The sequence below is a fragment of the Macrotis lagotis genome, chromosome 7 (assembly GCF_037893015.1).
Source record: "Macrotis lagotis isolate mMagLag1 chromosome 7, bilby.v1.9.chrom.fasta, whole genome shotgun sequence".
NCBI lineage: Eukaryota > Metazoa > Chordata > Mammalia > Peramelemorphia > Peramelidae > Macrotis > Macrotis lagotis.
This window is the reverse complement of record NC_133664.1, coordinates 218,401,621-218,428,639: the sequence shown is the minus strand read 5'-3', so window position 1 is coordinate 218,428,639 and position 27,019 is coordinate 218,401,621. Positions and strand designations below refer to the sequence as shown.

Genomic DNA, 27,019 nt, shown 5'->3' with positions numbered 1-27,019 from the left:
ATTTTTATATTTTTCAAAAAGTCTCTCTGTTTATACTTTGTAGAATTTTTAGCATAAATGTGTGTTGTACTTTAGAATGAATACTTTTTGATAATAATCCAGTCCACAATTGGTCTGGGTGTGACCCATATTGTCTCTAAGGGATCAAGGGACTCTAAATTTATACTTTTCAAAGCACTTTCCCAGATAACATCTATCTTAATAATGAAATTTCAGAACTTATTATCTTTATTTTACAAATAAGTATTTTTGTAAAGATAAGTTTCGTGACCTGCCCAAGTTCAGCTGAGGAAGTCTCCTTTTGTTGATCTAAATTGTAGAGACTTCCTTTATCTCATTTACCTCTCCCCCTCTGTAACCAACTGAGAGATCTCTTCCTAGGAGATGCCCCTGGAAAAGATCTTCTTCACACTAACATTTTAATTAGGAACTTTGATACTCATTTAAATTTAGTCTTTACAAGTCTCTCTACTTGGTACTCTTTCTGCCTAGAAAATTCCTACCTCTTCTCTTGAATCCCTGTGATTCAAAATTCTCATCTGTCTATGTGAGATTACTTTTCTCTTTATATTCTTGTCTATATTCAACTTAACCTTCTCTACCTTTCCAAGTCACACCCTTGCTTAAGAAGTTTCTGTAATTTTCTGTTGCTTCTAGAACAAAATACAAATTCCTCTGTGATTTAAGTATCCTCACAATGGATTTCATATTACTTATCTTTCTACTTCTCTATAATATGTATTCCAAACTGACCTTGTTGTTTGTCATATGAAATGTGATCTTCATATCTTTATTTGTATTGATTGTTCTCTATATCAGGAATGCTAACTTTCTTGCTTTATTCCTACCTCTTAGGGTCCTAACTGATGTTGCACTTTCAATCTATGACCTTTCCTCTCCCCTTCTCAATATTTCTCCATCCTCAAAAAGTGTTTGTGTTTACTTTTTAATGTGGTATGGCTATTTCTCAGAATTTACTCATCAGTAGAATGTCAGCTTCTGTGAGACAGAAGAGAAAAACAATCCCACACTTTTAAGGAACTTAGGGCATACTGGATGCCTGAAATAGTTACACAAATAACTAAATAAAAATAATTTGAGAACACCAACAAACCTAGGGTAACTAAGTTCTCTGAAAGATGAGGGAGGAGTTTATTTTGGCTCACAAATGTAACTAGCATCTTGAATTTGGGAAATATCAAATAATCCATTTTGACTGAAGGGTAGACTGATTAAAGAAAAAAATGAATTGTGTCTGGAAAATTAGTCTGGAACCTCTCTGTGAGATGTACTGAAGGATGGAAGATAGATTGAGCAGTGGAGAGACTTAAGACAGAAAGATTAATTATGAGGTTGTTCTTTTTTTCAGGTGAGAAGTAATGAGATCTTGAAGTAGGCTGATAGCTGTGTGAATAGTGAGAAGGGCACAGAGATAGGAGATGGAATGCTGGATTTAGAACATCTAATAGGGCATTTTGACTGGAATTTAGAATGTGGGAAGGAAAGTAATGTGTAATAACTTTTTAAGCTAGATGAAGTAGGTTGTAATGTAAATAGGGATCCATTGAATCTTCTCCAACAGGCATAAGACTTGGTTATACCTTTTACTTAAAATTATGTTTTTATATTTTTATTTTTTACTTACTGCTTTTGTTTTTATATTACCTTCATTTCCAAATATACCTGCCCCTTGAAAGTACCATGTATTTAGTTTTACACCTTGTAATAAAAAGATTAAGATAGAAAGAAAAAAAGCAGTTTAGGAAAGCTAACCAATATATTAATCAAATTTTACATCATTTGATTTTTGTTAGAATTTGACCTGATTCAAACTAGTAGAATCAGTGTTGAAACTAATGAAACAGTTGTGGTGTAGAGCAAAATGAAATAGTAGTTGTGTATAACTTGACAGTTAACAAAATGTGGCTTACTTAGCCATAGTATAAAAACTCTATTCAAGGATTCTGTAAGCATTTAGCTTGTATAGATCGAGCCCCGCCTTGCCTCAGGAGGCCAACTTCACTAGAATGGCCCTTTATTTATGTGTCCAGGCTTCCATAACTAGGTTCTAGGTTCAGGAGGTTTTGAACCAAGAGGTTTTTGACCAGTCCCCTGGTCTAGTCAAGTACTGGAGACAATTTTATTCGAAATTTTTAGGGACAAAAAACATAGCCTAACTCACAATGCCATACATTGAATGTTATAAGAGTAAACATAACCACCACCCCCCAAGAAGATGAGAAACCTCAAGAATAGAGAGAGAGAGAGAGAGAGAGAGAGAGAGAAATCTACTTCAGTCTATGTTCAGATTTCAATGTCTCTGTCTCTGGAGTGAGTTGCTTTCTTTATCATAAGTCCACCTGAGGAGTTGCTTCAATATTTTTCCCTCAGTTGCTATTACTAGCTGTACCTCCACTCTATTCCTCCCCACTCTCATTTATTCTATTCTCTCTCCCCTTTCAAAGTGTGTTGAATCTGAGTACCCTCTCCTTTGATCTTTCCTCTCTTCTGTCACCTATTCTCCCTTCCCATTCCCTCTCATCCTGTCCCTTTCCTCCCATCCTTCTCCAGGGCAAGATAGATTTCCTCACCCTATTAAGTGTGTACATGATTTCCTCCCTGAGCCATTTCTGATGAGAATGAAGGCTCACTCATCCCCCCTTGTCTTCCCCCATTCCACTCCATTGAAAAAGCTTTTTCTTGACTCTTATATGAAATCTCTCAGCTTCTTCTTCATCTCCTTTTCCTTCCTCCCAGCACTTTCCCCCATCACCCATTGACTCCATCCCTTTACCACATCATACCATTATATTCCACTCCTTCCTATGTCCTATCTATATATGCTCCTTCTAACAGCTCTTATAAATGAGAAATTTCATATGAATTATCAATATCTTCTTCCTGTGCAGGAATACTAACAGTTCAACATCATCAAGTTCCTTATAGTTAGTCCCTCTCTTCCACTCCCTCTATGGTTCACCAGCATCCTGTACTTGGAGATCAAACTTTCTGTTTAGCTCTGGTCATTTCAAAGCAAAGTTTGAAAGTCCCCTGTTTCATTGAAAGTCCATCTTTTCCACTGAAAGAGGTAGTTTAGTTTTGCTTTGTAGTTGATTCTTGGTTGTAAAAAAAGATCTTTTGCCTTCCGGAATATCATATTCCAATCACTATGAGCCCTTAAAGTAGATGCTGCTAGTTCCTGTTTAATCCTGACTAGGGAGCCTTGGTAGTTGAATTGTTTGTTTCTGGCAGCTTTTAGAATTTTCTCTTTGATTTGGGAGTTTTGGAATTTGGCTATAATATTCCTGAAAGTTTTTCTTTTGGGATCTCTTTCAGGGGGTGACTGGTGAATTCTCTTGATTTCTATTTTACCCTCAGCTTCTAGGGTCTTGGGACAGTTTTGCTGTAGTATTTCTTGAAAAATGAAGTTTAGGCTCTTCTCTTGATTGGGGCTTTCAGATAACCCAATAATTTTTAAATTATTTCTTCTGGGGTAGCTAGGTGGCGCAGTGGATAAAGCACCAGCCCTGGAGTCAGGAGTACCTGGGTTCAAATCCAGTCTCAGACACTTAATAATTACCTAGCTGTGTGGCCTTGGGCAAGCCACTTAACCCCATTTGCCTTGCAAAAAACCAAAAATTATTTCTTCTGGATCTGTTTTCGAGGTCAGTTGTTTTTCCAGTGAGATATTTCACATTTTCTTCTAATTTTTGGCTTTTTTGGAAGAGTTTTATTTCTATTTTGAGTTTTACAATTTTCCCCCAATCTTACTTCCCTCCCCCCACCCCACCTCCACAGAAATCAAATTGTCAGTCTTTACTTTGTTTCCATGTTGTACATTGATCCAAATTGAGTGTGATGAGAGAGAATTCATATCCTTAAGGAAGAAACATAAAGTATAAGAAATAACAAAATCAGGGGCAGCTAGGTGGCGTAGTGGATAAAGCACCGGCCTTGGAGTCAGGAGTACCTGGGTTCAAATCCGGTCTCAGACACTTAGTAATTACCTAGCTGTGTGGCCTTGGGCAAGCCACTTAACCCCATTTGCCTTGCAAAAAAAAAAACTAAAAAAAAAACAAAATCAGACAATAAGACAGCAGTTTTTTTTTTCCTAAATTAAAGGGAATAGTCCTTGAACTTTGTTCAAACTCCACAGCTCTTTATCTGGATACAGATGATATTCTCCAATTGCAGAGAGCCCAAAATTGTCCCTGATTGTTGTACTGATGAAATGAGTATATCCATCAAGGTTGATCATCACCCCCGTGTTGCTGTTAGGGTGTACAGTGTTTCTTCGGTTCTGCTCATCTCACTCAGCATCAGTTCATGCAGATTGCTCCAGGCTTCCCTGAATTCCTGTCCCTCCTGGTTTCCCATAGAACAGTAGTGTTCCATGACATACATATACCACAGTTTGCTAAGCCATTCCCCAATTGAAGGACATTTACTTGATTTGAAGGAGTTATTTTCCTACAGAGAGCTTTTTTATCTCCTTTCCCAGCTGGCCAATTCTGCTTTTTAAGGCATTCTTCTCCTCATTTGCCTTTTGTTGAGCTTTTTCCATTAGACCTAAACTGGTTTTTAACATATTATTTTCTTCAGTATTTTTTTGTATATCTTTCACCAAGCTTTTGATTTGGTTTTCATGATTTCTCTGTGTTGCTCTCATTTCTCCTCCCAGTTTTTCCTCCACCTCCCTTAATTGCTTTTCAAAGTCTTTTTTGACTGAGCCCATTTTTTATTTCTCTGGGAGGTTTTGGATACAGAAGCTTTGATTTTGTCATCATTTGAGTATGTGTTTTGATCTTCCATGGGACTAAAATAATTCTCTATGGTCTTATTCTTTTTTTTCTGTTGTTTACTCATTTTCTCAGCCCAAGTCTAATTTACAGCACTTTCAAGGCTTTGGGTTTTTTTTGGGGGGGGGGCACCCCACTGGGACCTTTTTTCCTCCAAGGTCTTATGCTCTCTTGCCTGTGCTTTGATATGTAGATAACCACAGCACTGCCCTCTGCCCTGGGGCTATAAGGAGAGATCCAACTTGGTTTTTTAGTATGGAGGCCCAACTGCAATATGTGAGTGTAGGCAAACAGCAGAGTTCTACCCCAGGGACAGCAGAGAAATCTCTACAGACTTCCCTTTACCATCTCTGGGGGTGCAGGCTGCTTTCTCCCGATTCTCGCTACAGATTCTGTGGCTGGTGCTCCTCCACACTCACCCAGATTCAGCAGAGTTCTCTCTCTCTGCCCCTTCAAGCTGTTGCTGGTGATCTCTGGGCTTTGCTGGACTGTGCCGTGGCTTTTTTCCCAACCCCTGATCCTAGTGAAACCTTTCCTGTGCAACTGCTAAGTTATCTTGGACTGGGAAAATGTATCACTCAGTCTTTCTGTGGGTTCTGCCCCTCTAAATTTTGACTAGAGCCAGCCTTTGTTTTTTTGGGGTTTGGGGGATCAGAGTTCCTGGGAAGTGCTGCCTTTATGCCACCACCATCTTGACTCCACCCCTGAATGAGTGTTTCTTGAATGAATATATTTTACTTTCTCCTTGTTACTTCTTAAGAGTCTTTTTGACACAAAACTCTAGAGATTGATGACTATTTAACTTAGGGTTCTCTTTCAACTTTTAATGGATTATATTAAGGGAGAAATATCTTTGAGTTCTGATGGTAGGTTACTGCTACTGAAATAAGTCTATCGCAGTCCAGAAATTATAGGTTTTATTTAAGCTACTAGTTCAGGATTTTTAAAAAATTCTCAACAAGTACTAGAATTTTAAAAAGAAACTTTTTATAGATAAAATTACATCAGAATGACAAGAGAAATTCTTTTGCTTATTGGAATCTCATATTCTTTTAGGCTGTCAAAGTTAAAAAACAGATTCATCATTACATGCTTCAATTTCATGGACATTGAACAAAATTAATCAAAATCATAATCTTATACATCTCCTAAAGTAACAAAATTAATTACTCTGTTTATTTTTTCATCCCTACCTTTTTTGTTATTTTTATTATGGAATAGCCATTTTATTATTCAGAATCTTGGTTCTTTGAGATTTTTCAATATTCTTTCAATAAGTTCTGATATTCATAGTTTTTTTTTGTTTTGCTAATTGTTTTATAACCACAACAAACTAGTACATAGGATGCCTTATACAACAACAACACAATAAAGGCTTAAAGCTTGAGGTGTTCCCATGGCAATGCTGAAGATAGTTCAGTCTCTGGTATTTGGAATTTAGGCCGCAGTCCTTGTGATTTAGATGGCTCTCGGGGCAGGAGGCACAGGCCATGCTCTAACCAGACTTGAACAGGAGGATGATGACCTGGCCCAGGTAGAAATAGATGAAGTACTTTGTCTCGTGTGTCATGTAGCTGCCGAAGTTCCTACCCACAATGCAGTGCCAGGTTGGGTTATACTTCTTGTCAAACTCCTTTTTGATATGGGCTGCTATGTCCTTCTCTATGTTATACTCCTCCAGGGCCTGGGTGGCACACTCCATGGAGTCCTGCTGCATCTCCTCTGACATGTCCGCATTTTTGATCACAGCCTTGCTGTCACACATGGTTACCGCGGGTCGGGGGCGCTGGCAGCTGCGATGGGTCCCGGCGGGAGGGGGCTGCTGTGACTCAGGCACTCCATCCGACAGACTGGGCAGGTGCTCTCGCTGCCTTGTGCATCTGAGCCTCCCCATGCCAGCTCAATATTCATAATTTTTATTCTCTCTTTGGCAGGCATAATTCTTTATTTTTATGGATGTCATAAGAGAATTTTTCATAGTCTATCACCATTTGCTTAAGGCAGTTAGTAATAAGAGACTTTCTGGCTCAGTTTTGTAACTTTATTTTATTTAAGATGAGCATGTCAGATAATTAGCTCTAGAGTTAATGGTTCTGGTTAAATCTGCAAATTTCTACTTTATCTCTAATGTTTTTGTTTACTTGATGTAGACTTTCTTCCTCTTTTCTCTGTTCTTTGATGTGCATATCTTTATCTTCTAAAATGCCATTGTACCTCTCCTATCTATGTACTAAAATCCATAGAAAGTTGCTAATACTGATGTTGTTATCCACTGGTTTTGTTATTCCCTGAGTCTGTGCTTTGAACATAGGAAAAAAACAGTTTTTAAACTGTTTCTACATGTCATTAGTTTTGATTGTTAGTGACTCCTTGAACCAGTTTTTTATTATGGCTGTTTTATTTACCTTGACATAGTGTGTAAATACTCTAACCTCTCTGGAGATTCCTGTGGTAGATAGGAAGAAGATATGTGTTAAGCACTACACTAAGCTCTGAGGCTATAAATCCAGCTTTCAGAGAGCCTACTTTCTTTTCCTTTTTTCACCAAAAACATTTAACATGAAGGTATTATTAAGTATTAAACATGAGGCCCCTGTGATCTGGGGCCACTTATTAAGAAAGTGCTCAAGTGAAAGCATCTTTAAAGAAGTTTCTCTTGTCTCAGGACTTAAGTTACTGTCATTTGCTGGGGTTTGAGAAACTAACTTTCTACAGAACTTTATAGGGAACAGAGTCATAAGAGAGTGTCACCACTTAGTTTTCTGCAAGTGGATGTTTCTAACATTGTGCTTGTTTGGATAAAAAAGGACTTAAATTATGTTGTCAGATTTTTGCTTTTGGAGATTGCATGAATTGTCCTGAAGTAGTGAGTCATACTTTAGTTTTTACTGCTGTAGTAATAGGCACTGTACTAATAACTTCTTTTGTGAATTTTCTTTATTTTTTTTCTCCAATTACATGTAGTTTTCAACATTCATTTTTTTTTTGTAAGATTGGGTTCCACATTTTTCTCCTTCCTTTTCTTCCTTCCTCCCTCCTTTAACAGTGAATAAACTGATAAGAGGTATGCATTGTGCTAATAACTTCTGAGAATGTAGAGCTTTGCAATTAACAAGGCCTTTCACACTTTACAGAGCACTTGAACAGAAGCAGAGCCCAAACCCAGGAGATGTGCAGTCTAGCCTGAACCTGCCAATGACACACTTGGTTGCCTTGCTCATTTGCCTTTTCCTCTTTCTCAGCTTGCTTCCCACACCTCACAAATGAAGGGGTTGTAGACAGAATGTGTTAGCCAGGTTCTGACATATAAATCAGTAAGTTTTTTCAAAGGACATTCCATGGCTCTAGAGATAGACTTTGATCCTCAGATCAGATACTCTAGTGACTCTAAGGTCCCTTCTAACTTGAATGTTCTGATCCCCTCTGATTCTTTCATTTTATGATTCTGTATCTTATTTATCACTCTGGGTCCTCTAAAGTAGGCAGGGAAGATTCTTTGCTGTAGTTTGATGCCTGCAATTGCTTGTTTTACAGAAGTGAGAAGAGAAATAAATAAATACCTATTAGAATACATATATCTGAAAATTTTTACTTAAGAATTACTTGTAAAAATCAGCCATTTCTTTTGTATTCTGTGGATTTTTTAAACTTTATTCTCTCAGTCCCAGACCTCTAGCTTTTAACCTTATGTGAGTAAATTCTTTTTTTTTTTTTTTTAGGTTTTTGCAAGGCAAATGGGTTAAGTGGCTTGCCCAAGGTCACACAGCTAGATAATTATTAAGTGTCTGAGACTGGTTTTGAACCCAGGTACTCCTGACTCCAAGGCTGGTGCTTTATCCACTACGCCACCTAGCCACCCCGAGTAAATTCTCTATTAAATGTCTGATTCTAATTTCTCTTAATTAAATTTAAATCCTTAATTAAATGTCTGATTTCTCTTTTCTTAGTTTCCTGAACTGTTGTTTCATAGGGATTCATTTTCAGGGATGCAACATTTGACTGGTTGAAGGTTTGATTATCCATTTGGGGGTCCAATCCAATTGCAAGATTTTCTGGGTGGGCAGAATTTTAACACTGGGCTCTTGTTCCTCTTTCTGGGTCTAGCCAGGCAGTGGAGAGGAAGCTACAGTGGAGTGATCAGAAGAGCTCCCACCTCCCACCCATCATGATTACTGACCACAGTCCCCATTTCTGCCCCCACCCAGCCTTTATTCTAATGAGGAAGTCTATACATAAGAAAGGATAAATGAAAGGAGGATGGGCAGGAAATGAAGGAACCTAGTGGAGAATTTGGAATGAAGTCAGAGTTCACAAATAGAGGCTCCGGGAGGAACTTATCATAGGAAGATAAGGTTTGGGCTTTACAGAATGATAGTCCAAATTAAAACAAGCAGCAGTATTAAGAGGTTGTTTTTGGGTAAGGAGGTCCCAATGTTGAGGAAATTACAAAATGAACCAGCAGAAAATGGGAAGTTGTTTTGAAATCTAAAAGAGAGTGAAGGTATAAATATTCTACCTTTCAGATGTACTTTTGTTGAAACATTTTTTCCTTCTGAAATCTTCTCCATTCTTGTTTTTATTTCATAGTATTTATTCATTGTTTTGGATCCTTTGTGCTTTACATGTCACAAAGGCAACCAAAGGTTCAAAGCCAGGAGAACCCTGGAAAGGTTTAAAATTTTTTTTTTTAGATGCCTTATTTGCTTTCTCTTCTCTTGGCTTCTTATCTCAGGATTGTCAAAAGTCTTCCCTCAATCTTATCATCACATGAGTCAAGTTTTAGCTAGGTGAGGTTAATATTAACAGGAGAACCAGACATTCAGGAGAAATGTCATAATAAAATTGAATTAAAGGAAATACAAAATTGTCATTTCTTGGTCACTTTTATTTTATTGCATTTGTTGTTGTTTTGAAATGGTGCAAAAGAACCAGACTTATTCATAACCAGTTTCACAGCCATTTGTCCGCACATCTCCATAACATCTCCATCTCTCTCTTCTCCATTCACTTTATTAGCACCCTATTCAGAACTTTAACTCTTCTCTCCCAAATTGCCTCCTAATTTCACTCCCTCCTTACAGGTTCTTTCAATGCCAAAATACTCTTGTGAGACACTTGACTGTGTCATTTCTCTCTTCATAAACTTTCAATATTTTCCCATTACCTATAAGATAATATCCCTAATGATTTGAGTCCAATCATTACCTTTTTGACCTTCTTACTCTTCATGATATCCAAGTTTCTATCAGATTAGAGTGTTTGCAGCTTGATGTGCCATTTCCCACTTTTATGGTTTTGCATGCCATCCCCTCATGGCATTTTCACTGACTTTCAGAATTATTTTCTTCCTTTAGGCACTAAGCTCAAAACAGCACTTCTTTAGGATCTAGACTGTTCATTTTTTGTATCTTCATTTTCTAGCAACAGCAGTGACTTATAGTTAGAATCAAATTAGTTAATATGTATAAAGTGCTTTGCAAATCTTAAAGTTCTACCCAGTTTGTCCCAAAAGCCTTAGTCAGTCTTGAGCTGCACTACCTAACTGCTAACTTTTTCTTTTATCATCATCATTATTACCATTACTATCTCGGATATTCTTAAGTAATGTTTGAACATTAAATAAATGAATAGAGAGACTAATCCTTTTAATTTTTCATGTGTATTATTCCATATTTCAAGAGCTACATTTGCAGATCATTTGTAGGCACCTTGTTACTAAGTGACCTCCCAGATCACAGGGATCTCATGTTAAATAGTTAATAATACCTTCTATTAAATGTTTTGGTGAAAAAAGGAAGAAAAGAATGCAGGCTCTTTGAAGACAGGATTTATATCCTCAGAGCTTAGTGTATGCCTAGCATGTAATATTCTTCCTTTCTCTCACAGGAATCTCCAGAGAAGTTATAGTATTTATATTACACAGCCATAATAAAAAATTTTTCAAGTAGTCATTGATAATCAAAACTAATGACCTAGCTCTTGAAATTTTAGAATCATAGGATTATGAAATTATGAAACTTTTTTTGTTATTATGAACCCACTTGACAAACTGGTGATACCTATAGCCCTTCTCAGAACAGTTATTTTAATGTGTAAAATCAGGTTGACAAGGTTGCAAAGGAAGCCAATTGTACTGAAATATAGTAACAAATTATTTTTTTTTTCCGCTTTTTGCAAGGCAAATGGGGTTAAATGGCTTTCCCAAGACCACACGGCTAGGTAATTTTTAAAGTGTCTGAGACCAGATTTGAACTTGGGTACTCCTGACTTCAGGGCTGGTGCTCTATCCACTGTGTCACCTAGCCACTCCAATAACCTATTATTATTATTATTATTATTATTATTATTATTATTATTATTATTATTATTATTATTATTGCTATATGAATTCTGACTTTATTTAGGCCATGAAGAGAGATGCCTACACTTTGCTTTCAATGCCTTTTTTCCCCTTGTTCTTCCTTTTTTTTAAAATTAATTTTTTATCAAAGATATTATTTGAGTTTTACAATTTCCCCCCCCATCTTGCTTCCCTTCCCCCACCCCCCCACAGAAAGCACTCTGTCAGTCTTTACTTTGTTTCCATGTTGTACCTTGATCCAAATTGGGTGTAATGAGAGAGAAATCATATCCTTAAAGAAGAAAAGAGAAGTCTAAGAGATGACAAGATCAGACAATAAGATATCTGTTTTTTTCTCAATTAAAGGGAATAGTCCTTGCACTTTGTTCAAACTCCACAGCTCCTTATCTGGATACAGGTGGCATTCTCCTTTGCAGACAGCCCAAAATTGTTCCCGATTGTTGCCCTGATGGAATGAGTGAGTCCTTCAAGCTTGAACATCACTCCCATGTTACTGTTAGGGTGTACAGTGTTTTTCTGGTTCTGCTCATCTCACTCAGCATCAGTTCATGCAAATCCCTCCAGGCTTCCCTGAAATCCTGTTCCTCCTGGTTTCTAATAGAACAATAGTGTTCCATGACATACATATACCACAGTTTGCTAAGCCATTCCCTAATTGAAGGACATTTACTTGATTTCCAATTCTTTGCCACCCCAAACAGGGCTGCTATAAGTATTTTTGTACAAGTAATGTTTTTACCCTTTTTCCTCATCTCTTCAGGGTATAGACCCAGTAGTGGTATTGCTGGGTCAAAGGGTATGCACATTTTTGTTGCCCTTGGGGCATAGTTCCAAATAGCTCTCCAGAAGGGTTGGATGAGTTCACAGCTCTACCAGCAGTGTAATAGTGTCCCAGATTTCCCACAACCCTTCTAACAATGATCATTATCCTTCCTGGTCATAATGGCCAATCTGAGAGGTATGAGGTGGTACCTCAGAGAAGCTTTAATTTGCATTTCTCTAATAATTAGTGATTTAGAGCATTTTTTCATATGGCTATGGATTGCTTTGATCTCCTCATCTGTAAATTGCCTTTGCATATCCTTTGACCATTTGTCAATTGGAGAATGGCTTTTTGTTTTAAAAGTATGACTCAGTTCTCTGTATATTTTAGAAATGAGTCCTTTGTCAGAATTGTTAGTTGTAAAGATTGTTTCCCAATTTACTACATTTCTTTTGATCTTGGTTACACTGGTTTTATTTGTGCAAAAGCTTTTTAATTTAATATAATCGCAATCATCTAATTGGTTTTTGGTGATGTTCTCCAACTCCTCCTTAGTCATAAACTGCTCTCCTTTCAATAGATCTGACAGGTAAACCAATCCTTGATCTTCTAATTTGCTTTTAGTATTGTTTTTTATGTCTAATCCTGTAACCATTTGGATCTTATCTTGGTAAAGGGTGTTAGTTGTTGGTCTAATCTAAGTTTCTTCCATACTAACTTCCAATTATCCCAGCAGTTTTTATCAAAGAGGGAGGTTTTTATCCCAATGGCTGGACTCTTTGGCCAATAACCAATTATTTTTTAAAAAATATTTTTTAAAATGTTTTAAAACATTTTTTTATCCCAGCTTCAGAAGCTCTTATTTAGAGTTTGAAGGGACCTTAGATCTCATTTTTATAATTGAATAAACATAGACCCAGAGCTGAAATGACTTGCCTAGAGTTACAGAAGTACTAAGTGACAGTAAGGATTTGGACTTTAGGACCTCTGACTCTAAATCCAGGACTCTATACCATACTGCCAATTAGATTATTATTATTATTAATTTTTTTATAGAAGCTTTGCTTATATTTAAGTCTTTCTTCTGTTTTTATAAATTTTTCACTACCCTCCTTTTATTCCTTACAGGTAATTTGGTATTAATGTCAATATATAGAACTACTGTGTATATTATTTATTGTGTACAGTGTCAGTTAGGGAGACAGAGCCTACAACTCTTCATCAAGTACAATGGTACACAAGAAGGACTGATATTCTCTGTATCCATCACCTTTTCTTTTGGATGAATCATTCAATCTATTACTAATCTACAAAACTTTGTCCTTTTAACATCCTTTAAACTTTAAAATAACTCTCATTTTCTTCTTTTTTCTGTGTCCTCCATTTCCTCTATTTTTTTTTCTTCTTGTATAGTCAAGTCTACACAAAATATTGAATATTTTTCCAATCAGAATTATAGTTTGGCTTGTAAGAAACTGTTCTAGTTTGTGCCATAATCTTAGTTTTGAAACCTAATTTATTACATTATGAGCCTTCTACTTTTTAATTCCTTCAGTCTTTGATACTATATACTTTGCTTTCTAGAATGGTACATATGAAGCAGCCAGACTTTGGGAGAACATGAAAAAGTTGGAAGAATGCAGAGAAGAGGCTTATCATATGACACATGATGGTATGAGAAATCTTAACATAAGTGTTGTACGTAGAGTTTGACTTATTTACTCTGGAGATTTTGAACTATAACCTCTTGTCTCTTTTAGGCTATTTGAAACTTTGGCAACTTAGCAAGCCTTCTTTTGGTGCTTATGATGCCGTCTTTGTGGATGAGGCCCAGGACTGTACTCCAGGTGATAAGCAAATACAGGAAATAAATCTAAAATAAGTAGAAAATTTTCTCTCTCTCTTCCTCCCTTCTTCCTTCTCTCCCTTTCTCTTTCCATATAGATATAGACATATACATGTGTCTATGCCTTTTTTTATGTGTGTGTGTGTGAAATTGCTATTAACAATCATTATCTCTCTGACGCTGATACTAAATGTGCAGTCTTGAACAATTCCCTTAACCTTGGTTTCTTCATCTTTAAAATGGGCATAATCTCACTTTGTAAACCCTAAAGACCTTCCCACCCCCATTTTTATGTAGTGGTCTGATAAACTTGAGAGAGTTGACATTTGACTTTGAATTCTGGCTCTTTACTAGCCATTTGTAGTTTCTGCTTTTTTTTTATGTATAAAATAATACCTGATTCATAGGACTGTTGTGAGGAAAGTTTTTTTGTAGACCTAAAAGAGCCATATAATTATGAAACTATCCATGCTTCAAAAGGAAGTATAAATCATATATAATCATTCCAAAATCATTTGTATCCTACTTTGAAGTATATCTTGTAAAGGTGAATATGCTTTACTTTCTTTTTTCTGTTTTGCTTCAGTTAGGATTATTAAAATATTTTTGCCTTCTTGAGAACCAGTTAGCTAAAGGCAAAATGGTCACTAATCTTAGGATGAAAATTTGTTACAGATAATAGTTAACATGGATAATACCTGCAAATGTACTACATGCATGCACATGTGCTTGTGGTTCTCTGTAGGATCTTGTTGCTTTCTGATTGGTAAAAAACAAGCAGAAACAAGAATATTTGTGTGCTAAGCCTGGAACGATTTGCATGAATTGTTGTTGAGCAAGATAAGCAGAACCAGAAAAACACTGTACACCCTAACAGCAACACGGGGGTGATGATCAACCTTGATGGATATACTCATTTCATCAGTGCAACAATCAGGGACAATTTGGGATGCTCTGCAATGGAGAATACCATCTGTATCCAGAGAAAGAACTATGGAGTTTGAATAGAGATCAAAGGCTATTACCTTTAATTTAGGGGGAAAAAACCCATTATCTTATTATATAATTTTGCTATCTCTCATTTTTATTCCTTAAGGATATGATTTCTCTCTCATCACCTTCAACTTAGATCAATGTATGCCAGGGAAAAATGTAAAGAGTAATAGATTGCCTTCTGTGGGGGATGGGGGGGAAGCAAGATTAAGTCAAAATAAATAAAATCTTTCTAAAAAAAATTTGTCCTTAGTAATTGTTTGCATAATTACAAATTGTCAGCACAAATAGAGAACAACTTATAGTTGTAAAAGATATGTTACTGATAAACTACATGAATGCTGGCTAATAGTATTTTTGTTTTGATGCATTTACTTTGTCCTTAAGAAAAAGGAAGAATCCTATCTGGATTTAGTTTCCTTTTTTCCTTATCAAGAATTATTTGTTTTTGTTTTATTGACTGTAGCCCCTTGAGCTCATATTATCTTCTCCTTTTTGGTTGTAGCCATCATAGACATAATTCTATCCCAGCCATGTGGAAAAATCTTTGTAGGAGACCCACACCAACAGATCTACACCTTTCGATATGCTATTAATGCCCTTTATGCAGTGCCACATACACATCTCTTCTATCTCACACAGGTAAGAAATTTCTCTACTTTCAAAGCATCATTAATTGTTCCTTCCTTCCTTTGGCCTTTTGTTTGCCCATCTATGACTAGGTAAAGGTAGTGAAATTCTGTTAAGTTACGGGCCTGAAGTATGTTTCCAAATCATAGATTTTAGCCCATTATTTTTAGTGTATGATTTTCTTCCTTTAAGTACTAGCAGAAAATCTCCTTGACTACCTTCTCTGAATCATTTGGGTCCTTCTAGGGATAATTGTGTAAGATTCAATCTGTGTGACTCCTTGTAGCTTTCTACTCTCTATATCTAACACTAGCCTTCCTAGAACTAAAAGTCTGGTGATATTTGGAAAGGAACTGGAACTCTAGCAGTATCTGCAACCACATCATAACTTTCCTTTTGATATAATGTATCCAGTGCTACTGAGTCTCCTATAAGCCATATAGCTAACACTTTGACTTGGCTGTCATTATAGATAGACATCTTACATGGGTTCTTTTGTAAGACCCTCAAGATAATATTGTTCATTTTCAAGTGTGGAATAGCTCAATCAAGCTTTGGATTTGGGACCAAAGCTCTTTGAAGTACTTTTTTTTGTTCAGTTGCAGAGAAGCTTTCAGGATTGTGACGAAGAATGACAAAGAATCAATCAGTCAGGGGCAGCTGGGTGGCGCAGTGGATAAAGCACCAGCCCTGGAGTCAGGAGTACCTGGGTTCAAATGTGGTCTCAAATACTTAATAATTAACCTAGCTGTGTGGCCTTGGGCAAGCCACTTAACCCCATTTGCCTTGCAAAAACCTTAAAAAAAAAAGAATCAGTCAAGCAGATCCTGATCCCTCTCCAATTTTTAATTCAACAGACATTTATTAAAAATGCTGCGTGCTGTACATTGAAGATAGAAAAATAACACAAGAATGGAGTCATTTGTGTATGTGTTTTGGGAGGACACACCAATAGCTATTAAAAGTTACAATAAAATAAGTGACCAACAGAGAAGCATAAGCATATTCTTTTGGGAGATTAGAGGAGGCAATAGGGAAGGTTTCATGGAGATATGATCTTTACAGTAGTTGGGACATAGGGAAATGGTGTGCATAAAGAGAAGAAGTCATAAGGGTAAAGTCAAATTAGAAAGCAGCAATAGCCTAGTTTTACTGGAACGTAGATGCATGATAGTTGCTAGTGATGAAAATAAATTGTCCTGTAGTTGTGGCCAAGGGGAGTCCTCAGATACTTTAAAGTCTATATAAGTACCTAGCTGCCAAACTGCTACAGATATGATTTCTTGAAAATAACAGAGAACAGCAGAGGTGAACCAGATATCTTCTGGTATGGTATGCAGGAGTGATTGGAAAGTTCTTAACTTTTTCTTTTAATTTGTCATAGACAACATTGGCAGTCAGAAAAGTAACTTTGGCAGTCAGAAAATTGTTCTCAATGCATAAAATAAATAGGATCACAAAGGAAACCAATTGTATTGAAAGACTGATGTAATTTCCCCCCATCCAAATTCATGGATCTTTCCTGAAATTAATTTTCTTGTATTTCTTGTGAATCCTTGGACCCTAGGTTAAGAACCCTTGTTCTAGAGCAAGGCTGTCCAAAATGATGTGACCAAGTGCAATTTTTTGAGACCCTCGAAGCTCTCATTTAAATGGCAAATCAAAATATATTCTCTGTTGTTTTAATAAAAACTTTTAAATGTAAGGTTGGACAGCTTTGCTTTAGAGAAAGATAGCTGGAACACAAAAGGAGAATGTTGTGGTAGTGCCTATATGACAACAGATCCTTAACTAGTTTTAGAGAAGCTGTGAGACCCAGTTAAAAGTACACAGTCTAGGAGAATAGAAATTCAGGATTCAGAGAATTTCCAGTATCTACCACAAACCTGGACCAGTAATTTAATCTCTGAGTTTCAGTTTATTTATCTGTAAAATGTGGGGGTTGATAGTGTGAATTTGGCCTCTAAACTCTATGGTTCTATGAGGATCCAACTCTTTGAGCTATGATCCCTTGTTAAGGTGAAGGCTGTAGGATTTAAAAGGAAGGAGTATAGGTGAGAAACATAATGAAGATAAGACTGAAAGAATTTGGATTGTAGGGAATGGAGATGGGAGATGTTAAAGAAGTGTAACATCACAGTGTCTTAGAGATGAATTAAATTCTATGCCCTTCATCCCCACTCCAAGCCCAAAGAATCCCTTCTGTAATATTCTGTAGCATCTCCAGCTTTCTTAAGGTTTCTTAAGTAGCCAGGATTTAAACTCAGGGCTTCTGACTCCATATCCAGCATTGTTTTCACTGTATCATACTGCCTACATCTAGCTTCTACTTGAATACCTTCAGTGATTGGGATTCATATTTGAAGACTATAACATGTTAGAGCATTCTGCTGGGTGGTATAGGGATAGAATGTTGGACCAGGAGTCAGGAAGATCTGAGTTTAAATTCTATCTTAGATACTTACTAGCTCTATAAATCTGGGCTCTTAATCTATTCTTGCCTCAGTTTCCTCATTTATAAAAAGGGGATAATAGTAGCAGTACCTTCCAACATTGTTGTAAGGATCACATTTGTAAACAATTGACAAATACTATGCAAATGCTTGCTATTATTACTAGTATTATAGCATTTGAAGGCCTATTGTCACTTTCATGTTATGTTTAGGTATTTAGTAGAAAATGGGCTTAGTGGTGGATTACCTACCTATTGACCATTTGGGAAAAGTTCATTTCCAGATTGGTTATATAGAGATTAGAGAATTTGTCAGCCATAACAACCTTCTAAAACTGCCTACTAAGTGATGCACTGTGTGCATCAATGGAGGGAATGACTCCTGAAGAAATTATAGATCCTTGAAGTACTAAATGGTAAATTTATGTACAGATAGTCTCATTTAAAAAAAAAAAATTTCCAAGTGTTCCTTCCACAGAAATTTCATTTAAGTAAGTTAAGTAACATACTAGTATTTATTATCCTCCTTTGATTGGAGAGAATTCTAGTGCATGTCTTTCTTGACTTTAATTTACTGTTCCTGATTGATTGTTTGCTTGGTTGTTGTCCTTTGTTCTTGAAGAGGACCAAAATGACAGCCCAGTGTGAGAGTCAAGTTCCAGTGTGTCCCACTGTGACTGATCAGACCAATTCAAACCTGGAATGTTCTACCACCTGTTGAACATTTGGGTGGATTCTCTAAATTTGCACATCTTGCATTTCTTTTGAGCTACTTTAGTTCTGCTTTTGCTCATAGAGCACAGAACCTTCTCTGGTGAGGGCATGCCATTTTGCACATGATGCCCATGTTGTACAATCAATTAGAGTTCTTTAACAGGACCTTGAGAGTGTCCCTACTTGTTGACATGTGTTTGTATGCTATGATAGTTACTAATTCCTTTGTCCTCTTGACTCTTTTCAACAGAGTTTTAGGTTTGGTCCTGAAATTGCTTATGTAGGAGCCACTATCTTGGATGTTTGCAAGAAAGTCAGGAAGAAGACTTTGATTGGGGGAAACCAAAAGAGTAAGATTCTAGTTCCTTTGGTTTATGAGTTCTAAAAATTAATTTTTTTCTTTACCATAGAATATATGTTTCTCTCTCAAAAGGTACCATTAGAGGCAGTTCAGAAGGACAAGTTGCCTTGTTGTGCCGAACTAATGCCAGTGTGTTTGATGAAGCAGTACGGGTGACAGAAGGGAAAGCTCCCTCAAGAATATATTTGATTGGGGTAAGAGTGAATTTCTTTTGGTTGCTTCATGCACTGACACTTTTCAGAGACATATATTTTTCCTACGAGAGGAAAATAGTTGGTGGAAGGAAGTATTTGATTGTTAGAAATTTCTGTTGTTGACCTCTTTCATATGTCAATTAGGTTCTCATATGATGGAAATTTCTACTACTAGGTTATTTCTACTTCTAGCTTATGTTGACTAAATATTGAACCCCATTGACTGAAAGGCCCTTCTATACTCATTCTTAAAAATGTGTAGACTCTCATCTCACATGTAAAAAGAGAAGTCTCTTTTGAATCTCCAACTATCTGTTATCATTATTCATTGCTACAGAATTGAGCAGCATGCCTGCACAAAGCCCCAAAACACTACTGTACTCTGTTGATTAGAGTTTATACTAAAGATTTGGAAGCCAGAAGCTTTAGTTCTGCTTTTGACTCTGTATGCCATGGAACAAATCACTTCATGTATATTAAGAACATACTAAGGTGGCAGAGTGAAGGCAAGAAACCCCAGAAACTGTCCCCCAGACTACTCCAAATATCTTCAAATGCCTTTAAACAATGACTTTAACCAAATTTTAGAGTGGTGGAACCCACAGAATGACTGAGTGAAAGAATTTTCTGGCCCAAGACAACTTGCACTGGAGCAAACTGGTTCTAGCTACCCAGGAACACAGCCCCATGGAGCACCTGGGTCCCTGGGAGCACCTATAGAAGGATAGGGGTTGCCAGACCTCCCAGCTCAGGGATTACCAAAAATAACTTGGAAGATCAGTGGGAAAACTCTTTTGTATCAGAGTGAGCTCAGAGCTTTGTCCATAGATAATTAGGGGGTCAGGGGAGACTGAAGAAGTCTCTCTGCTTTGGACTCTGCTGCTTTGCCCATACTCAGATCCCATTTTCAGAAAGGGGAGATTTATTGCTATAGTGGAACCAGGGACCCTCCTTCCAGTTCCAGGGCAGAGGGGAGTGCTTGTGGTTGTCCACAGACCAGAGTACAAGCCAGGAGAGTGATCAGAGCCTTACATAAGGTTCAGGGTGGGGGGGGGAAGGTATCCCTGAAAACAGCTGCAAAAACCCTCAAAAACTTGGGACAGTGCCACCTCCACCCTGGAAGCAGGAACCCCACCTTAACAAAGAGTTAAAATCAAGTCAGATGCTGGGGAAATGAGCAAACAACTGAAGAAAGAGAATCCAACCATAGATAATTACTGTGGTCCTATGGAGGATCAAAATACAAACTCAGAACATGACAAAGCCAAAGCTTCTATATCCAAAGCCTTCAAAGAAAAATATGAATTGACCTCAGGCTATGGAAGAGCTCAAAAAAGATTTTGAAAATCAAGTTAGGTGGAAGAAAAATTAGGAAGAGAAATGAGAACAATGCAGGAAAATCATGAAAACCAAATCAGCAACTTAATGAAGGAATTACAAAAAAATGCTGAAGAAAATAACATCTTAAAAATCAGTTTAGGTTAAAGGGAAAAAGCAATCCAAAACATTAATGAGGAGAAGAATGCCTTAAAAAGTCAAATTGACCAGATGGAAAAAGATATACAAAAGCTCTCTGAAAAAAATAATTGCTTCAAATGTAGTATGGAGTTAAGGGAAGCTGATGACTTTGTGAGTAATTAAGAAACAATAAAATAAAACCAAAAGAATGAAAATCTAGAAGAAAATTTGAAATATCTCATTGGAAAAACAACCTGACCTGGAAAACAGATCCAGAAGAGATAATTTTAAAATTATTGGGCTACCTGAAAGTCAAGACCAGAAAAAAGAGCCTAGACTTCATTTTTCAAGAAATTCTGTAGGAAAATTGCCCTGATATCAAGCAGAGGGTAAAATAGAAATTGAGGGAATCCACTGATCACCTCCTGAAAGAGATCCCCCCCCAAAAAAATTCCCAGAATTTATTTGTGTGTGTGTGTACACAAATACACACACACACACACACACACACACATAATAATGGCAAAAGAGCTTGAATTACAACCAAGAATCAGCAAAACTGAACATATTCTTTCAGGGGAAAAGATGGACATTCAGTGAAGTAGGGGACTCTAAAACTTTCTTGTTGAAATGACCAGACCAGAAAGTTTGATCTTCAAGTACAGCACTCAAGTGAAGCATAGATTGGTTGGTCAAGAAGGGCAAATTATGAGGGATTTAACGATGTTGAACTGCTTGTATTTCTACCTGAGAAGATGATGCTGATAACTCATATGAACCTTCTCATTTATTTTGGGCACTTATAGACAAGGCACAGGAAGGAGTTGAATTTGAAGGTATTAGAAAGGACCATGGGGGGAGAGTGGTCAGATATAACACATTTTCTTTTTTACTTCTTGCAAGGGGCTGGGATTGGAGGGCCTGTCCAGGACCATAGGGCCAGGTGGATGCTGGGCCTAAGGAGTGGTATGGGGGGGCTCAGGGCTTCTTGGCCCCAGGACCAGGGATCTGTCTGCTGCGCCACTCAGCTACCCTACAGCAGAGTCAGAGTGAAAGGAGAGAGAAAATATAGTACGTGGTAGTGGAGAAATAAGAAAGGAGGAGTTGCGATCAGCAATGGCAACGTTGGAAAAATATGAAAGTAATTTTTCCGATGGACTTACCATAAAGAATGCGATCCACCCATGACAGAGTTGTTGGTGTTGGAACAAAGACTGAAGTACATTTTTTATTATTATTTGGGGGAGAGTGCAGGGCAAATGGGGCTGGGTGGCCTGTCTGGGGCCGCATAGCAGGGTGATCATTGGGTGTCCGAGGCTGGATTTGGACCCGGATACTCCTGGCTCAAGGGCCAATGCTCTGTCTGCCACCCAGCCACCCCTACTATATTATTACTATTTTATTTTATTTTGGGTCTTTTTTTTTTTCCCTTCTTTTTGGTTTTTGCAGGGCACTGGGGATCGTGTGGCTTGTATGTCACACGGCTGGGTGATTGTTGGGTCTACAGGGCTGGATGTGGGCTCGGGTGCTCATGGTTCCAGGGCTGTTGCTTCGTCCAGTGAGCCACCTGGCCATACTTACAATTATTACTATTATTTTTTTTTAATTTTAATTTTTTTTCTCTCCTCTTTATTGCCCAAGCAAGTCTATATTCATGGAGAGGAGGGGTATTTTGTTTACTCTTAAACAAGAATATTTCATTAATGTAAAAAAAAATTTGTACAAAATGAGAATTAAAAAAAAAATTAAATTAAAATAAATAAGTGGCTCAGATAGGAAATAACATACATAGTATTGACTATCTTACCTTAGAGGAAATGTTTGGGAGAAAGAAGACCCGGGCAGGGGTTTGGGGGGAGATCATGGGTGAGGGTAGTCAAACTTTTGAGGAGGGACAGGGTAAAAGGCGAGAGAGAATAGAATAATTAGGGCTGGGGAGGAATAGAATGGATGGAAATACAGCTAGCAGTAGAAACTGTGGGAAAAAAATATTGAATCAGTTTCTCTGATGGACTTAATGATAAAGAATGCAATCCATTCCAAAGACAAAGCTGATGGTATCTGAATACAGACTGAAGCACACTTTTTCTCTCACTTTATTTTTTTGTGATTTCTTTATCTTTTGAGGAGTGGGGATTATGTTTACCTGTACAATAAAACTATTGTAGTAATATGAAAAAAATAGTAAGCATACTTTCAAGAAAAATAATATACCAGTAACTTTTTTGCAAAGGGAATTTGGGAAGATTGGATTTCTGAAGGGAAGTGGCCATCCTATATAAATAAAAAAAAATTTCTAAGGTTTTTTATGATGATCATAATAAAAATAGTGCTTTTTAAGCATTGTACATATTGACCATTGTGCAAAATCCAATTGATTTCTTCCCTTTTTGACTATTCATAACACAACTGACTGTATCATGTTATGAAACTCTGATATTTTCTGATTATTGTGTGTGTGTGTGTTTTGTTTCCCTGAGAAATGCTGTGAGTTCCACTATTGTTCTATTAGAAACCAGGAGGGGTGGGAATTCTGGGAAGCGTGGAAGGATTTGCATGAACTGATGCTGAGCTAGATGAGCAGAACCAGAAGAACATTGTATACCCTGTCAGCAACATGGGGGAGATGATCAACCTTGATGGATTTTCTCATTCCATCAGTGCAACATTCAGGCACAATTTATCTGTGGTGGAGAATACCATCTGTATCCAGAGAAAGAATTGTGGCATTTGGACCTTTAATTTAGAAAAAAAACGTTATCTTATTATGTAATTTTGCTTTCTCTTATACTTTATATTTCTTCTTTAAGGATATGATTTCTCTGTCATCACATTCAGCTGAGATCAATGTATACCAATGTATACCATGGAAACAATGTAAAGACTAACAGACTGCCTTCTGTGGGAAGTTGAGGGAGGAAAGTGAGATTAGGGGAAAATTGTAAAATTGAAAATTAATTAATTAAAAAAAGAAATGCTGTTTCTTCAGGACATGGACCAAGTAATAAATTTATTTTGTATCTTTTATAGCAATATGATAAATGCTGTAAGAATACAACTATGAGGAAATTCAAAAAGAATTACTTGAAACTAAGTTTACAACAGAATTTTAATACCTTACGGAAAACAACTTGTTTTTATTTTCTGTTAGCTTTGCAAAAGGTGATGGATAACTTATTATATTCCGTGTCTAGCCCTACAAGTAGAACAGGAGAAAAAGTTTCTGTTTGTTTGTAAGGTAGGTTGAACCTCAGATTCTGAGATGGATATATGGCTATTTTGCCTAAAGTGGCTCTACCTCTAGAGAGAAGAAGGATACACCCTTCTTTCTGGGCCTCTACAACATCTTTCATTATGGAGCACAGAGTAGGTACTCACAAGAGTTGAATTAAATTTAATTAAATGGATCCAGGTATGAAAGATAAAAGATATTATCTTTTTTAAAATGGAAGTAAAGTAAAACGACACGGGATTTCTCTAGTAGTACTTTTCACCAGAGATATAATGGCATGTACTTAAATAATTAATTTCCTTATCTTTCATATTTACATTGTGCCAGTACATGTTCCTAGAAAGTAGGTTCCTCTAATTTAATTAGGAAACTAAAGTACAGATCAGAGACCTTGACTTTGAAGAGCTAATAATATTCAAGCCCAACTTGGCTTGGTTCCCAAACTGTGGCATAGCCTAATAATGCCTTTCAACCTTGGGCTGCTTCTTGTTTTATGCTTCCATTACAATTCAGGTTTGTTTTTGAAAAATCACTTTGTTTAAGGTTTCCAATATATTTGCTTTACTCTGTTTTACTTTGGAAAAATCCAGACCTTCTCAAAACTTTTCTCAAAACCTTTTTCAGGGAACTAAATCATTTGGATTGGACAGATTCATTGATATTTGGGTACTTCTTCAGTCAGCTGAGGAGCAGAGGAAACGTGAGTACACTGATGGTCCAAGTTCTACAGAATGATTGTTGGGGGCAAGAGATCTAAATTTTATTCCGTTGTGTAGTTAGTGTCTCCTTAATTGACTTGTTCTTTAGGAGAAAGGTTGTTTCTTTCTGGTGATAGTAAATAAAACAGGATGTCTATGAACTACTGTTTTTAGAGAATTTGATAATTTGCTTTAAATTCCTCCCCGTTAAAAGGGAAATAAACAGTAGTGCCCAAGTAACTGAATTCCTGAAAATCAGAATTAAACAAAGAGAAATCAGTGACTCCATGAGACAGTAAAGAATATAAGAACAAAATCAAAAAGATGTAAAAGAAAAGAAAACAGAAGAAAATATAAGGTGTCTACTATTAGAAATACTAATTTGAAACTGTAACCTTAAAACCAGTTCAAGGAAAGATTATAAATCATTAAATGACTGAGGTCCTGCCTATTTGGGTATATCTTTTAAAGTGAAGTATGCACAGGATTTCTCTAACAGTTCCCTTCACCAGAGACATAATTGCATGTACTCAAATAATTACCTTCCCTTTCATATTTATATTGTGCCAGCATATATTCCAAGAGAGTAGGTTCCTCTAATTAATTAGGACACAAAAGTACAGATCAGAGACCTTGACTTTGAAGAACTAATAGTTCGAGCCCAAATTAGCTAACATAGCCTAGTAATTCCTTTCAGCCTTGGCCTGCTTCTTGTTTTATGCTTCCGTTACAATTCGAGTTTGTTTCTGAAAAATCACTTTGTTTCAGAATTTCAATATATTTGCTTTACTTTGGAAAAATCCAGACCTTCACACTCTTCTTAAAAACTTTTTCAGGGAACTGAATCATTTGGATTGGACAGATTCTTGAAGCAGAAGAGTCCTGGGTTTGAGTCCCTAGTTCTGTCACTTGGTTCTTATGTGATATTGAGCTTTTGTCATTTTGTCATTTCCCTCATTTGTAGTGAAACTATAGGGTTGTTTCTCTTGGGTATCTTTCAAGTTTCGTATCTTTTGAATGAGGCATGAGAAGCAGTCATGGTACAGCAGAAAGATTGCTGGGTCTGTAGTCAAGAGACCCAGATTCAGTTCCTGCCTCATTCATTTATTGCCTTTTTTTGCCTTTGCGCCAGTCCTGTTTCTTTCACCTCTTAAAATTCTCAGAACCTTGTGAAAAGTGTGATTCAGAATGCTTGTTTTCCTTATTTACCTTGATACCCATTGAAGACATTAAAGTTTTTGCTTCTTTTAAAATGTTAGTTCTACATCATCAGACAACTCCTTCACAATTTGCTCAAATGAATTTTATCTTACTGGGTTTCACAAATACTTGTGTTTGCATTTCAGAGTTCCTGCTCAGCTTTGGTCTTTTCATCAAAGATGTTTGAAAGTCTTCTATTTCATTAAAGGTCCATTTTTCCCCTGTAGACTCAGCTTTGCAGGGTAAGTTAGTCTTGGTTGTAAGCATCTCTCTTCTGCCTTTTGGAATATCGTATTCCAAGAGCGCCTCTTGTTTGTAGAAGAAATTATCAGGTATTTTATTATCCTCACTACTGCTCCTTGGTAATTTGAATTTCTTTTTGTTTGCTTGCAATATTTTATCTTTAATGTACAAGCTCTGGATTTTGATTCTGATGTTTCTCAGACTTCTCTTTGGGGCTCCTTTCACGTATGATTGGTAGGTTCTTTCTCTCCTTCACACTCTGATTCTAAAATAGATTTGTATAGTGGTGATTTCTTGAAATATATTCAGGCTTATTTTTTTATTTTAATTTTTTTGTAAACCATGATGTTTAGGGAATCAAGTGAATTTTAGATTATTTCCCCTTGAATTGTTTTTCAGAGCTCTGTTTCTGATTAGTGTTTCTAATAGTAGACACCTTATATTTTCTTTTTTTCTTTTTCAGTTTTTTGATTTTGTTCTTATTTTCCTTACTGTCTCACTGAATTCTCTTTGTTTATTTTGATTTTCAGGAATTCTGTTACTTGGGCACTATGTTCTAACTGTTTTATTTCCCTTTTAATTTTTCTTCCAGAGGTTTTATTTCATTTATATCTGACTTTTATTTCCTTTTTATATATTTATTCAGTTGTCGTGAAAATTCTATTCTTTCTTTTAGTTTATGCTTACATTTGTTATGGACTTATTCTTTCATGTAGGTTAGATTTTGTTTTCTTCTGATCTATTCTTCTCTTATAGCTGTCACCCTTGTGTAGACCTTCACTTCATGTCTAGACTATTCTACTTAGCCTTATGGTTGGTCTTCCAACTCAAGAATTTCTCCACTCAGCTGCCAAAATGATCTTTATAAAGTACAGGTTTGATCATGTTTATCCCTTACTCAATAAAATATATTGGGTTCCTATTACTATTCCAGCATCAAATATAAAATCTTCTATTTGACTTTTAAAACTATCCACTCCACTTTCTGACCTTTTGCTACCTTTCTGTTCTTCTTTCATTTTACCTCCCCCATAACTGGAATGCTCTCCTTCACTTTTACCTCATGGCTTCCCTG

General features: G+C 36.7%; 2 protein-coding genes across 7 annotated transcripts in view; one reads left to right on the top strand and one right to left on the bottom strand.

The window, feature by feature from the left end:
* FBH1 (F-box DNA helicase 1) overlaps window positions 1–27,019 on the top strand; it is a 121,648-nt gene that overhangs the window by 81,778 nt on the left and 12,851 nt on the right. For all 6 annotated transcript variants that reach the window (XM_074194900.1, XM_074194899.1, XM_074194901.1 and 3 more), the window contains 6 exons: window positions 13,508–13,595; window positions 13,684–13,770; window positions 15,268–15,404; window positions 18,809–18,908; window positions 18,992–19,113; window positions 24,428–24,503. In XM_074194900.1, coding sequence (XP_074051001.1) covers window positions 13,508–13,595; window positions 13,684–13,770; window positions 15,268–15,404; window positions 18,809–18,908; window positions 18,992–19,113; window positions 24,428–24,503 — 610 coding nt within the window. The remainder of the gene's footprint in view (window positions 1–13,507; window positions 13,596–13,683; window positions 13,771–15,267; window positions 15,405–18,808; window positions 18,909–18,991; window positions 19,114–24,427; window positions 24,504–27,019) is intronic.
* LOC141493479 (dynein light chain 1, cytoplasmic-like) lies at window positions 6,113–6,613 on the bottom strand. Its single transcript, XM_074194903.1, has one exon. It carries the CDS (start codon window positions 6,562–6,564, stop codon window positions 6,295–6,297), a length of 270 nt encoding a protein of 89 aa, XP_074051004.1. The 5' UTR covers window positions 6,565–6,613; the 3' UTR covers window positions 6,113–6,294.